Consider the following 15,380-nt stretch of genomic DNA (forward strand, 5'->3'; position numbering starts at 1 on the left):
GGCAAATCTTGCGTTCCCTCAAATGAAAGTTGCAGTGAGAGCAATCACATGGAACAATTTTTGCGAGGTGCTACTGAGACTCAAGGCTCAGGTATGGCAGTCAGTGTTTGTGTGTGTGTTAATCTATGCTTAGTATTATCGCTGCAAAACAAAATAAGTCAAGCAAATTAAGCACTTTGAGGAGAAACTGTAATGAAAAGTGATTCAGCTGCAATAACACTTTGGAGGACAATTCAGCATATGATTGCAAATTTAAATAGCTGCTTTATCTTTTAAAGGACTTACATTTCTGTCATGCTTTGGGGGATTGCATAATGCTCCTCGCCACCAAAAGAAGCAGTTTATTATTACTAAGTGCTCTGAAAGTGCTGCCACCCAGATGTTCAGAAGGCATAATTTCTTTCCTTGCATCAGTGTTTTGATGATTGTCTCATCTCCAAGTGGTTTAATGAGAAGAGAAACAACATTGTTTTTACCTTTTTATTATACCAAGAATACAAAAAATATCTACATTCACACACCACTTACTGCAGCATGACTGACCACATAGATTTCAAGTAAACTTTACCCAATCAAATTATCAAAATGTACCTTCAATTCCTTCCAGTTTGTAAAATCCTTTTTTAAAATCTTTTGGTGTTTCTGTTTTGCTGATTTCTTCTATTTTTTTCATCCAAAACGTCTTTTTTGTCCTTTATTTTACATTTGGCACTTGATGCAGATTATCAATGTCTCTGAAGTCCACAGGAATGGAGGATTCAGCCACGCTTGTGTGGTGACAGAAGCAACACATCATCTCAAACAGGACAAATCATCCGACTCTGGTTGGGCACGGTGGTGTATCTTATTTAACATTTGACCGCCTGCTGGGATAAATCCAAACATTGGCTTCCCTCATATCCTCATGAATGAACTGCTTTATGTTTTTTGGAAAAAAATAGTTACAATACAAAGCTTAAAAATTATACAAAAACAAGAATACAATAAACATATCAACCTGGAAAACCCACATGGGATTACAGCTTCGCCATCTCCTGTGCATGTCATGTGACATTTGGAGAGAACTTGTCATCACACAGACTGAAAACAAGAGCTTTTACATCATGTATGTTACAACATATACGTGATCTTTTAAAGACGTCCTCATATAGCGGCAGTTTAAGTACAGTGTTGGTTTGAAGTACCCAAATAAGTTAGCAAAAAATATAAATACAGCACATGAAACGAAGAAATAAATTAAGACCTGCCCACAGATGAAACAAAAGAAGAACACATCTCTGAATACAGGAATGACTTTTCTCTTTCATTTCCCCCCTCTGTTGTGGCTCGGGTCGTCTTTAAAAGCACAGAACAGTAGATCAGCATTTCAGAGTTTGTCTCCTGTGCTGCTGTGAGTCTCGTTTTCATCTCTGGCATAAATCGCGCAACACTTTGAACCAAAGGGGCTCTGGCTGGGTCAGGCAGGGGAGTTAACATGTGCTTTGAAGCCGTTCCTTTGCGTGCCTCGCATGGCTGCCAATCCAGCCTCAGTCTCTGGGGGCAGATTTAAAACCAGCTCACACTGCTGCTGCTGCTGCTGCGGGCATCTCAGGCCTTCAAGGCTGTGGAGAATCGAGGCTTCGGCAGGAATTCAAGTGCTAACAGTCATGGATGCAGACGTGAGCACATCCTGGCTTTATTGTGCACACGATTTGTCTGTTTGTGTCACTTCTCTGATATTTTGGTCTCTTTTTGTTGGTGTAATTTTTGTCAGATTAAAAAGGCAAAGGTTCTCCTGTTCTACCACATTGGAGGAGTGTTTGTCTCCAGCACACCGTACATCTCCGCCAGTTTTTTAAAGCGAGGCCCCCAGTCGTTGAGATAGTCGTACTCGTGGTCTGTATTGGACGTCCCCGACTGGAGCGAGCTGAGCGACTCGGCAACCGAGCCTTCTCCCTCGTAAGCGTAGGTCTGCAGGGAGTCGTATGGTGGGGCGCACGGGTCCATGTCAGCCTCCAGGAGCTTTGCCAGCACATATCCGTGAACGTTACTGTCCCCGCCGCCACCCATGACGCACGCCTGAGGGACGTAACGCGACAGGCTCTCGATCTCAGGCAGCATGTCCTGTCTCGTCTTGCCTAGGTGGTGGTGTGCTTCTCGAGGGTTCCACATGGCAGCGATGTCAAAAGCCTCGGTGTCCTCTTCACCGCCGCCTTCGTCATCATAGCGCACGATGTTCTCGTGGACATTCTCCTCCTCGTCGCACAGGTAGGGTTTCTTACGATGGGTGCGCAGGGAGAGCATGAACAGAATCATCACTGGGAAGAGAAAGGAAACAGTCAGCCAGACCAATTTAATGGATGTTAATTAATTGAGAAATGATACAGGCTTTTTGCAAAGTAGCACAAAATCTATACTTCTACAAATCAGAGACTTGATGGTTGCATGGGTGAATTATGAGACAATGGGCCCCAGGGCACAGATATGCAAAAGGCCCCACCACCTCTCCTACAAGACACAGACTTTGTGATGGTTTTGCCTCTTTGTTGTTTAGTGTCTCTTTGTAGTCCTTTGATGTCTCTTTGTAGTTGTTTTGTATCTCTTTGTAGTCACATTTCGTCTCTTTGTAGTCATGTTATGTCTCTTTGTAGTCATTTTATATATCTTTGTAGTTGTTTTGTATTTCTTTGTAGTCACATTTCGTCTCTTTGTAGTCATTTTGTGTCTCTTTGTAGTCATTTTGTATTTCTTTGTAGTCATTTTATGTCTCTTTGTAGTCATTTTGTGTCTCTTTGTAATTGTTTTGTGTCTCTTTGTAGTAATTTTGTCTCATTGTAGTCATTTTGTGTCTCTTTGTAGTCATTTTGTATTTCTTTGTAGTCATGTTATGTCTCTTTGTAGTCATTTTGTGTCTCTTTGTAATTGTTTTATGTCTCTTTGTAGTCATTTTGTGTTTCTTTGTAGTTGTTTTATGTCTCTTTGTAGTCATTTTGTGTTTCTTTGTAGTTGGTTTATGTCTCTTTGTAGTCATTTTGTGTTTCTTTGTAGTTGTTTTATGTCTCTTTGTAGTCATTTTGTGTTTCTTTGTAGTTGTTTTGTATTTCTTTGTAGTCATTTTGTATTTCTTTGTAGTCATGTTATGTCTCTTTGTAGTCATTTTATATTTCTTTGTAGTTGTTTTGTATCTCTTTATAGTAATTTCTTCTCTTTGTAGTCATTTTGTCTCTTTGTAGTCATTTTGTGTTTCTTTGTAATTATTTTATGTCTCTTTGTAGTCATTTTGTGTCTCTTTGTAGTTGTTTTATGTCTCTTTGTAGTCATTTTGTGTTTCTTTGTAGTTGTTTTATGTCTCTTTGTAGTCATTTTGTGTCTCTTTGTAGTTGTCTTGTATCTCTTTGTAGTCATTTTGGATTTCTTTGTAGTCATGTTATGTCTCTTTGTAGTCATTTTATGTCTCTTTGTAGTTATTTTGTGTCTCTTTGTAGTCATTTTATGTCTCTATATAGTCATTTTGTGTCTCTTTGAAGTCACGTTGTGTTTCTTTGTAGTCTGTTCTATGGTCGTTTTGTGTCTGATGTAAGTTTGTTGCGTTTTTGGTCAATTTAAGCCACTTTGTAGTCATTTTGTGCCCATTTAAGGTAATTTTGTGCTTTTTTTGGTTGTTTTCTGTCTGTTGTTGTTTTGACCCTTTTTCAAGGTATTCTGTGTGTCTCACTTTGGGATCATTCCCTCTTCACTGTTGTGAGTCTCCTCCTGGTACCTGACACTTTGTATCCCTGACGCTATGCCTGGTAGGTCTGTTCAGTAATCTATCCATGGATGGATGACAATTTGATACTATTTTGTTTACTCTGTAATGTGTTAAGTCATTTATCAAGCAAAAATTATGAAACCTTAAATGCCTTCAGCTTCTTTCATGTAATAATTTGCTTTTTCCCCCCCCTCTGTTTTATATAATTTGCAAATTGAATTTCTTTGGTTTTATACTGTTGGTTGGACGCAACTAGCAATAAGAAGATTAGAAAAAGAAGAAGTTAGTTGACAAAAAAATAATCCACTGTTTGATGTTTTTTTTTGTTTGCTGCCCACAAAGACTGCAACTTTTGTTCCAAAGTTTTGTGTCAAATCACATCTATAAGAAGCACAATGAAGGCACATGAATCCAGACGAGATAATTCCAGCTGGAAAACAATTTCCTGGTCAGACTGTTTTTAAAACTTTTCTAGTTTACATGTAATGTGAAAGTACTGACCGAGGGCAAGCCTCGGGGTAGAGGTCGGCCTTGATTAAAATCACCACAGCACTTTGTTTAACACCCTGACCTTTCAGATGGTGAGTGCGCTTCTTCTGCATATTCCTGATAAGCTTCTCTAGAATAAAGGAATCAGCCTTTAAGAAGAATCAGTCACACTTGTTTTAACCACATAAGAACAACTGAAATGGGGGACTGTAGCACACTTTGGTGTGTCTTGAAGCAAAACTCAGTCTAAGACTCAATAAACTCTCGTCTTTAAAGTATTAGAAGCAGTCAGCTAAGCCATCTCCCAGTGTGACATCATCCGTGCAGGATTAAATATGGGTTTCTTTTTGCATCCTGGCGAACGTCTAACGTTCATTAGCACCAGCTGCCCTATAGCATCACACTTTGTTCTCCCCTGGAGGCTGATATGGACCCACTTTATCTCTCCCTGCAGACCTCTAAGTGTGAGCAGGGGGGCTCAGCTGGTTGAGTCACTCGGCTCCACCGAGAGGCAGCAATACATTTAGTTAAAACATCTTTGCTCACTTAAAGTATGAGCTCACTGTTTGAATAGGCATAATAACTCTGATTTTATCCATTTTAGCTGAAGGATTATTAAATGATCTTTGTTAAATATATCAAATATGCAATTAAGGGACAATTATTTCTGCTTTCTAGTGTTAATTGGCTCATAATGTCAATGGTAACAGAGAACTTTAACTGTCGTCCTGATCATTGTTAAATATATGTCACTTTTTTTGTATCAAGATATTATTTAAGACATTTAGATATGGTTATTAATATGGGTTAAATATTGTTAGATTTATGTAATAGGTATGTTAAGTAGGCCTACCTATTGGATTAGCATTTAAGGGGCAAATAAAGTAAAAAAAAAAATCATATGACAGTTTTCTGATCAAATCAAAATGTAATTAAAAACAAAGCTCCTCTGTATTAGAGACTTTGGAGGGAATCTTTTTTATTCTATGTTTCCAAATACCATATGAGCAAAAGTGTAAAGAATGCTATTAAACAGTGTGTTTCTGCTAACCTTGGCTGCAGACGTTAACATTTCTAGCTAGCTAGCTAGCTTACTAGCTGCAGTATTTGCGTTAGTATCATTGTTTTTTTCTTTAAATAAGTAAAAGCTAGAAAAAAGTAAAGCCAACTGAAAACATAAAAAAGTCAGCAGGAGATAGAGTTTGCAAGCAACTCATGAAACTAACATTAGTTTAGTTAGCTAGCTAGCTGTCATTTCAGCTGGCAAAACTGACGGTCAATGGCTAGAAAATGCGAAACCTGCTTTTGTTTGTGAAATCAAGGAACCCCTAAAGTACCAATAGGTGATAATTTTTTATTTTGTGCACACAAGTTGCAAGTAGTATATTGAGGGAACTAGTTAATTAACTTGTGGGAAGACACTATATTGTGGGAACAAGTGAATTATCTTGTGGGAACAAGTTATTATATGGTAGCCTGAGGACAAGATAATTAACTTCTTCCCACAATATAGTGTCTTCCTACATGATAATTCACTTGCTACCACAAGTTAATATATTTGTGCATACAAGATAAAACAATAAAAAAATCACCTTTCAAGACTTTATAGTTTCAGCAAGGATCCATTGTTGCAAAAAGTACTGAGGAAATTTTATTCTATATTCTCTAAAGCCAAAAGCATGGGCAAAAGTGTTCAGAATGGATTGAGCAGTGTCTGCTAATGTAAACTGCAGTCTACCTGGCTTACTACCTACAGTTCTAATGTCAGCATCTCTGTCTTGTGCTTTGTTGATTTGGTTTATTTTCTTTTATTAATTTCTGAAGATTATTTAAATGTATTTTATTTCTTTTGCATGTTTTCCATTTTCCATGTTTGTTATTTATGTTTTTGTCTAGACTGTGTTTAAAATCTGAAGAATTTACTAAAATAATATTATATATATCATAAAAAAAGTCTTTGCTAAGAATTTCAAGTAGTATCTCTGTCACTGTTATCATTAAATGACAGGAGGCCACCGGCTCCTCTTTGCAGCAGGTCATAACTCACCCAGCAGGACAAAGATGCAGGCCAAGATGGCGATGAGTGCCCCTCTGCTGAGGCTCGCGGGCAGGCTGTACGCCTCGGCATTGCACGACATGATGTTGCCCTCGTGGTCGCAGCTGCACACGCGAATGGTCAAAGTGCTGGTGCTGGTCTGGACTGGCTGCTCGCCGTCAGAGATGAAGATGGGCAAGTAGTAGATGGTCTGATCCTGCTGCGACCAGCCTCCTCGTCGTGTCAGGATCCACGCTGTGTTGTCTGGAAAGAGACAGAGAGGTCAGGAAAAAGGTTGAGTCAGTGGAGTCCTTTGAGTTCAGCTGACTTTTACAGATAACAGGGTTCAGGCCATAGACGGCACATATCCAAGTTCACAGGAGGTAACTGTGAACGAGCAAATGAGAGTTGAGGGTGACTGTGAGAACTGAAGATTTTTTTGCAGCTGTGAAGACGAAGGTGTTATAGGCAGAGATGTAACACCAGTTAGTCATAGCTTGTTATTCTCACTTACTATGATTATTACTGTAAACATATTAGACCAGTGCTAGGAGGACTGTCTGTCTGCTGGCATGTGGTGGAGAAATAATTAATCCTGTATAATATGTTAACAAATTTAGATAATTAATCTGACTAAAAATAGTGTTTAGTCTAAAAGAACCCATCAACACCAGCCTTCAGAAATCCCATGTGTATTTAAAGACCAAGAATATGATCTCAAGTAAATAAAAAACTAAACTTTTCTTTTCATAACAGGAGTTAGACCCAGGCCACCTAGGTGAAATCATGTGTGACCATCGTTGCAAACAATGTTCTTTACATTGTGACTCATTAATCAAGATTGGGTGCTGTTCTTCCAGAGATAATCAGTTATTAAGTTTCACATTTGAACACAGTCTTGAGAGACAAAATGATGATTAAAGATGCATGTGTAAGATTTTAGCACCAGTTACAATGGGCAAATGTGAGTAAAATACTCACTCACTTCCTGTTAGCTAACAGGAAGCTTCCTGATGGTTCTTATCTGGTAAAGCAAGTCCAATACAAAGGACTTGCATTGTGATTTCTAGAAAGTTGACAGTACTTTGAGCAGTTCACTTTAGGACAATTAACTCCCTCTTACAAACACTGACTCTACATTGTTACATTGTCAGATTCAGAGGAAGTCTGCTGTATGTAAACCAGAGAATGGTTACTCAAGTGGAGCTAAAGCTTTCATAGATCTGGTGAAGGAAGATAGTGGAAGGATGGGACATTGATGATCTGATCAATGCTATGAAGCAGTGATATAATCATACAAGATGGACTTCTCTTTGTATCTACTTCTGTACAGGCCTGTAAAACACAACTATAGACAGTCAACGTGTTAAATGTTTAAAAGAACAAATAGTCTGGACTTGTCTACCTTGGTTGTCTCTCAGGGTGAAGTTGGGGTTGTTGACGGCCTCTGGAGCCAAGCTGTAGTAGAAGTGTTGTCCACCCAGCGGCTCATCTGGATCCACCGCCGTCACTGTCTGGATCAGCTGGATTACATCAAATGGATACATCAGTCAGATCCCAGTGGAGGAACGGTACTGATTCATATTTGGTTGTGATTCACAACTGTATCAAGTACAAAAGTGTCAGCTAAATGTACTTAAGTATCACAAACATAAGTACTGAATGACCTTGTGGTGCTAGGTTTAATTATTTAGTATACTGCTGGGTGCTTAATCTATAATAATGCATCATATTTTTTTAAAGATGTCAGTATTTTTTGTATGCAATGGTGGGAAATAACGTGTACATTTACTCATGTACTGTGCTTAGGTACAATTTTGAGGTTCTTGTACTTTATATATTTATTCCACTACATTTTAGAGGAAAATATCCTTCTTTTAACTCCACTACATTTATTTAATGACTTTACAGATTCAGATAATCAATACAAAATATAACAACATGTAAAATATGATATATTATTATAGATTAAGCTACCCAGCTATATGTATGTAGTAATTAAATCTTCCATCTTTACAAACTGTAAAAATGAAAGGGTAACTTTGGTATTTTTCAACCTAAACATTGTTTTCCCATGTTTTTGTGTCTAAGTGTCTAATAGAGACAACAGTTTTTGAAAATGATCGAATACTGAGCAAGGCCATAGCGGCCGGCAGTGGCAAAATAGGCTGCAATGTAATGTCAATGGGCAATTATGCACCGTCAATTTTATGTCCACTAAAAGTACTTGCTTTTGCCACTGACAGGATCACATTGCTGTTATTGTGTCTGACAACATTATAGAAAGGATCCATACAGAGATAGACCTTTTTGTTAAAGATTAAGATCCTTTTTGTTTAACCAGAAACAGCCCGAAAAATCGCCATCACCAAACCCACCAGACTCCATTTAAATTAAGAGTTATATTATCATTGTAAAACACACTTCATTCAAAGTCAACAGAAGAAAAGTAAAACTCACAAAAAACCATCTTGGTTCATCTTTCCACTGTTCCAACAATTACTAACTCTGGTTTGGTTGAAATAAACCCTTAATTCACACAATTAGATGTGAGAATATCTGGCTCTATACACACTAAAATTACAGTTTAATTAAATGGAGTCTGGTGGGTTTGGCAATTGCGATTTCAGGGCTGTTTCTAATTAAACAAAAGTACAATTTTGAATATAGGACTTTTACTTAAGTGTTTCAGCACTATGGTATTGTACTTTTCGAGTAAAAAGTTTTGTATTTTCCTCAGTAGTCTGGTGGAGTGTAAGTATAAAATGCACCTCAAACGCTGTATTGAAGTACAGTACTTGAAAAAATGTACTTATTTTTCATTCCGACACTTATCAGCTATATCATTCTTCATGCTGTGATGCTCCATGTCAGATGTTTCGTACCTGCCCTGCTTTGGCATTTTCACACACATAAGCCTCCAAGTAGTGCGTCAGCGAGGGAGGATTATCATTCACATCCAGGACCCTCACAGCCACTGACACGCTGGAGATCTGTGTGGGGTTATCTGCAGGAACACACAGAAGATGCACAAATTGGTCAGAAGCTGTAAGACATGTTGATGGACTCAGATAAATGACTCCTTGAGGATCCTGCTGAGCTCAGTTTGTGCCTCTCTTAATCTTCCCCTCATTTACAGCGAGCCTGCGGCACATTAGGCCTTCTCACGCTTAGATTACAGTTCTATTATTCCCCATTACCAATCAGCAATTTGCATATCTTAACCAGCTGTGTAATAGGCAATAGAAATGCAATTAGTGGGCAGTAACTACTTTCTCAGGTTTCATCACATGATCGATCAATCAATGGCGTGACTTTGGAGCTCTGGAGGTCGGAGCGGCACACGGCCCAGAGTGTGTGTTTATACTGTATATAACTGTGTGAGAGTGTGTGTGTTTGAGGGTCAGAAAGCAGCACTTGAATGTGCTGAAACTTTGCTGATCTTTTACCAGAGTGAAGTGAAATCAGCGCTGTGAAAGTACAGTAAGAAGTTGTTCAATTAAAATGTGAATATTGATTGAGTTGCTTTAGTTTTGTTCCAAACAAGCTTCTACAAAGAATGTGAAAAGGATGTGTGACCAAAGTTTTGACTTTATTTAATAAAAGAGTGAAGAATATCAAATCACAGCAATGTTCTTAGAGCAGTATGACTTCCTGCTCATAATATTATCATTTTTTCACATGAAAATATGAGTTTATTCTTATGCAAAAAGTCCTTAAATTATGACTTCTCCTCATCATATAACAATTTGCTTGTAAAATTAATATTTAATTTTCATAATATCTTGACTTTAATATGTTATATATTATATAATTAATAGATTAATAGATTTTCTAAATAATTATAATAATAATGATACATTTTATATAAAAGGCACCTTCAATACACCCAAGGTCACCTTACAGAATATAAAATATACATACACAAATACACATTTTATTCCCCTAAAATTATAAAATTTGTTGTAAAACTTGAGCTTGAAATTTAATATGAGGACATTTTCAGAATTAATAATAACTTTTGTTGTAAAATTATATTTTCCACTCCCAAAATAATTACTTAAAGGGATAGTGCACCCAAAAATGAAAATTCTGCCATTATCTACTCACCCATATGCTGAGGGAGGCTCAGGTGAAGTTAGGTGCACAGAGAGGCAGTTAGAGCTGCAGGCTACAATGAGGCTTAAAACAAAGTTAAAATGACGTTTTTCCAAACAACTTTTTATGTCGGGGCTTCAGGACACTTGGATCACTACAGACGAGCAGTATGGAGATATTTTATGGTTTCAATTATGTGTTTTTGGACGTTTGAATCTGGGGCGCCGTAAGCCTCCATTAGGTGGAGTTGTGTTGCTACCCCCTCTCCCCTGGGATCTCCACAAGTGTTGTGAGGACTCAAAAACTTCACCTGAGCCTCCCTCGGCATATGGGTGAGTAGATAATGGCTGAATATTCATTTTTGGGTGCACTATCCCTTTAATCTAACTTTTCCAAACTTGCATCTTTGTTCTCAAAATCTCAGATGTTCAATGATAGTGCGAACACACAGCTCGTCATCACAGTATCATGTGGCATAAGTGCAGTTTAAAGTGCTTAACAGTGTAATGATCAATAAAGTTTGACAGAAAAAGCCTCTCAGTCAAATGAAAAGTCACAGAAAGTACAGAGAAAAGTGTAACTTAGAGGTAATGAGTAAAGTATGTGACTGACTTAATAACTCTCGCTTCATTTAATATTGATTAGTTACCAATCAATCAGCTATACTTCGTTCCGGCTAATTTTCCTCCTCCACATTGTTTCTGTCACTTTTTTATCTCTCTCTCTCTCCATCCCTTCCTACCTGTGTCCTCTCTTGCCCTCTCCGTCACATCTTTAATTAGCCACCATGCGAAAAGTTATTCAATTAGTCATTAATTCAATTAGCATCTCCTTTTAGGTGTGTCTACCAAACAAAGAGACAAACAGACAAACAAAGCAAAGGGAGGAGAGCATGAAGGTGACTTTTGGTGCTACCAGCTGTGTGCAGAACTGCAGGGCATCTCCTGCTCTATGTTACATAACTCTGCAGGAGTTGTTTTCAAAAATGACTGGTTCTGTGTTTATGCACAAATATTCACCCATCTGTTTATTCTGGGTGTTTTGTCTCCATGAATTCACTTCTAATCAAGTCACTTTTGTCTGTAACTGAAAGTCATTAAAGCCAAACTAAACTTCAGTGTAAATCCTTGGATTTTTATGATTATTTGGTCAAAACTGTAGTTACTGAAAATAAATCACATAAGTTTAGATGATGCAAAAGTATCACCTTGTGGAAATAAACGCAAACAATAGGAGGCTACTTTTTCTGTGGAGTAGAATTCATTAACAGCACAACGGGCCTTCCAGAATGTTACAAGTTGTGAAGAGGAAGTTGTTTTTAATCTGACTTTAGATGTGTAGGCTGTAATCAACAGGCAGCAACCTCCGGGGCCAAAAAAAATAGGCAGAAGTGCCAAAAACTGTAGTTCCTCTAATGGCCACTTGAGGTTGGCTTCAAGAGTGAGTCAATCCTCATAGACCCCCCATGGTAAAATCTTAGCTTTACAGCAGAAATAAACATGTTTGCCTTGTGTAAATAAAAGTTTTCTCTGTTCATGAATATTGTATGGGGGTAAATTTTTCTTTAACTCACCCTTTAAATGTTATTAAGGCCTAAAGTTATGCATAATTAAGGATGTAGCTGCTTTGGGTGGCAAGTGCCCCTGTTTCCGTGTGGTTTAAGTCGACAAAAGTTAATTTTAACATTTTGGTAGCCTTAAAAAGTCTTGTTCATTGTTTTAAAAGACCCCCTGAGAAGTCAGATGTTCAGTTTTCCCCTAAACTACATAAGTACATTATTTTTGAATGGTTTAAATCCAGTTTATCAACAGGTAAAGTTAGCAGTAGCATTGGCTTTATCAGTCAAGTTAATTGTAACATTCTGGTTGTCTAAAAAAGTCTTGTTCAAGTTTGGTCGTCCTAAAAAACCATCTAAGGAGTCAGATGTTAGTTTTATTAAAATTTTAAGTCTGTCTCTCGCTAGCCAAAGCAGTAGCAGTAGCATTATCAATCAAGTTAACTGTAACATTTTGGCTGTCTTAAACATCTGCGTTTGTATGTTCCGAAAGACCCTCTAAGAAGTTGAATGTTAAGTTTTTTTCAGGTAGTAACATATTGTTTTAATGATTTTAAGCCTGCTGTTTGCTAGTCAAAGTTAGCAGTAGCATTATCGGTGTTTGTAATATACCTGTAAATGCACCGTGCTAACCCAGCTAGCAGTTAGCATAGGGTTAGCTACACCCTGTCGTCCAAATACGGTCACTTCTGGCTCCAAAAATTGAAGAGGGCGACGCCAAAAACTTGAGGCTTCAAAATGGGAGTCCCCAAACCAATGGGTGACATCATGGTGGCTACATCCATTAGTTTTTTAAACAATTAATGATAACCAGCACTATACCATCTTTAGCTTGTTTAGTGTATTTCACTCAATTTTGTGTGCAGTTACATGGCATCTTATGTCAATTTAATACAGATACAGACCCATTTCTAGAGATGTCATGAAACACTGATGTCTATAAACAGTGTGAAATATTTTCATAGTACTATCATGAAATGAATGACTCAGTTATAGACAGAAATGACTTGATGAGGTCGAGATTGCATGAGAAGGCCTGCATGTGTTCATGACATACTCATCTCTATGGCGAGGATGGTGATGTTGTGCCAGCCGATCTCCTCTCGGTCCAGTGACCGCACCGTCATCAGCGACCCGGAAGTGATTTCGATGTAGAAGAACTTCTCTGGGTCACTAGACTTCTCAATGGAATAACTGTCGACACAGAATGACACGTGTGTTAAGCATCAGTGTTGAATAAAGTGTTGTGTGTGTTTTTGGGAGCCTGTAATCCTGTCTGAGGGGGATGCACACACACACACACACAATCCAGCATGTGCACCACCACGTGTGTGTATCTGTGCGATAAGGCGTCAGGCTGGCAGCTTCTGAAGGCACAAGAAGAAGAAGAAGAAGAAGAAGAAGAAGAATAGACTCCAGATAAGGCTTAATCAGAGTATCTGCCTCCCCTGCCAAACTGACGCTGAGGATACACAGACCCTGGCTCATCTCCTGCCACCGCCGGCGCATTTCCAAAACACTCTTCTGAGAGCACAGACACACACACCACACAAACACAGAAGAGCACATCCTCTTCCAGGCTGTGGAGCAGAAACCTGTTTATGTAACCATGAGGTGTCCTCTGTGTTCACACATGGACTGAATACACCTGCCTCACTCTGCTGTCACCTGGAGGAGGTGAAGGTGTCTCTCTGCATCAGAACAAATGATGATTAGTGAATGAATTGATTTACGGGGTTGTATGAAATACTTATCCACAGACAGTATATTACATACAGTAGATTTTAGTCATCATGTCCCCAGTTTGGAGAAGCAGGCCAGAGTCTGACACGGAGGATAACAATGTACTGCTGTGGATTGGTCAGCAATAAAGTGTATATTAGTCACCTGAAAAAAAAGTTCCTCCTAAAAAATAAGTATCTATTTAAGTGTACTTACTGCTGCCCTAAACAGTTTTTTGTTTGTGTTATTGTGTGACTTTGGCGTTTAGTTCGGATTCACCAAAGTCCCACAACACCACAAACTAACTTACTGATCAAGGCAGTGGTAGACCAGCAGCTCCTGTGTTCAGCGAGCTAAAATTACTGTTGTTGTCAATGGAGTCTGGTGGCTTTGCTGAGAGCATAGATGGGTAGGTGAAGCCATTAATAGCTTTCACGTCCAAACTGGCTGTCTGACGGATATGAAAAGCACCAAAAGTACTCTTAATATAGCGTACAATTATAGTGTATAATTGTATTGTGTATAATAAAATAATTTATATTATAAATATATTTATATATTTTAATGACTGAGAGCTCAAGAGGACTTTCTAGTTTGTTCGCTCTCTGTTCGTCTCCAACCTCAGGCCATGTAAACTCCTCTCATACCCCCCACACCTGCAATTCCCAGACCATCCACTAGATGCCCTCAGAGCCACCTGAATGAACTCCCGCTGACCTACACACCTGTTCCTATTTTCCCACATTGGGGATAGAGTTTATAGTTGGCCTGTTCTCCGCACTGCTCCTTGTTTGTCAAAGTTGCCATGAGCCTCATGCCTTTGCTTTCTAGCATCTGTAATCTGTCTGTTGCTACAATGAGTAACCAACAGGTGCTTGCTGGTTGTGGCTAACATGCTAAATGCTAATATTGATTCTCCAGTTCATTGAGGAACTTTCACCCGCAGTGAGGTGTGTGAGGCCTGTTCTGCTGTTTGTGACAGTAAGCTCTGATGTGACAACAGATTGGCGGAGTGGACTGGTTATACTGGGACAGAGAGGCTGAGTGGACTTTTGCACTGGGAATAAGCAAGCAATTAAGCTGAACCTGGAGCAGTTTGAGGAGGACTCCAGGTGTACAGGGCTCAGAAAGTGACTTTCAAACAGGTGAGTACAACACTCAGTGTGATAGTTGAATGTTCTCTAAAATTGAATAGGTCTTTTTTTGCTTTTAAAAATGCAACAGTAACTATTACCTTGAGTACATTTTTACTGGACCCCCATTACACATATTAGCTGTGTTCGAAATAGCTCCCTAGCTCCCTAAGGATTTAGTGGCATCTGGCAGTAAAGGTTGCAGAACTGAAACTTCTCCTGTGCACCAAGCAAGTAGAAGAACTATGGTAGTTAAAGCGAGTTCATGAATAGTGCTACCTAGAGCCAGTGTTTGGATTGTCCATTCCGAGCTACTGTAGAAATGATCTGGTGGACTCTTTTCAGGTGATTATAACCCACTGAAAACATAGTTATGAATGTTACAAAGCATTTCTGCCAATAGATAAAAGTAGATCAGGAGCCAGAGCCTTCAGCTATCAGGCTCCTCTCCTGTGGAATCATCTTCCTGTTACGGTCCGGGAGGCAGACACCGTCTCCACATTTAAGACTAGACTTAAGACTTTCCTCTTTGATAAAGCTTATAGTTAGGGCTGGCTCAGGCTTGCCCTGTACCAGCCCCTAGTTAGGCTGACTTAGGCCTAGTCTGCCGGAGGACCC

General features: G+C 38.8%; 1 protein-coding gene across 5 annotated transcripts in view; it reads right to left on the reverse strand.

The window, feature by feature from the left end:
* Positions 1-283: 283 nt before the first annotated feature.
* The window catches only part of LOC126397733 (cadherin-20-like), a 135,672-nt gene continuing 120,575 nt past the window's right edge, over positions 284-15,380 (reverse strand). For 2 of the 5 annotated variants that reach the window (XM_050056681.1, XM_050056680.1), the window contains 5 exons: positions 12,965-13,101; positions 9,140-9,261; positions 7,660-7,777; positions 6,267-6,518; positions 284-2,297 (listed from right to left, as the gene is read on the reverse strand). In XM_050056681.1, coding sequence (XP_049912638.1) covers positions 1,780-2,297; positions 6,267-6,518; positions 7,660-7,777; positions 9,140-9,261; positions 12,965-13,101 — 1,147 coding nt within the window. In that variant the 3' untranslated portion in view covers positions 284-1,779. The remainder of the gene's footprint in view (positions 2,298-6,266; positions 6,519-7,659; positions 7,778-9,139; positions 9,262-12,964; positions 13,102-15,380) is intronic. The other 3 variants (XM_050056683.1, XM_050056682.1, XM_050056684.1) reach the window with 2 other exon arrangements.

Source organism: Epinephelus moara, chromosome 11, assembly GCF_006386435.1.
Source record: "Epinephelus moara isolate mb chromosome 11, YSFRI_EMoa_1.0, whole genome shotgun sequence".
NCBI classification, from domain to species: domain Eukaryota; kingdom Metazoa; phylum Chordata; class Actinopteri; order Perciformes; family Serranidae; genus Epinephelus; species Epinephelus moara.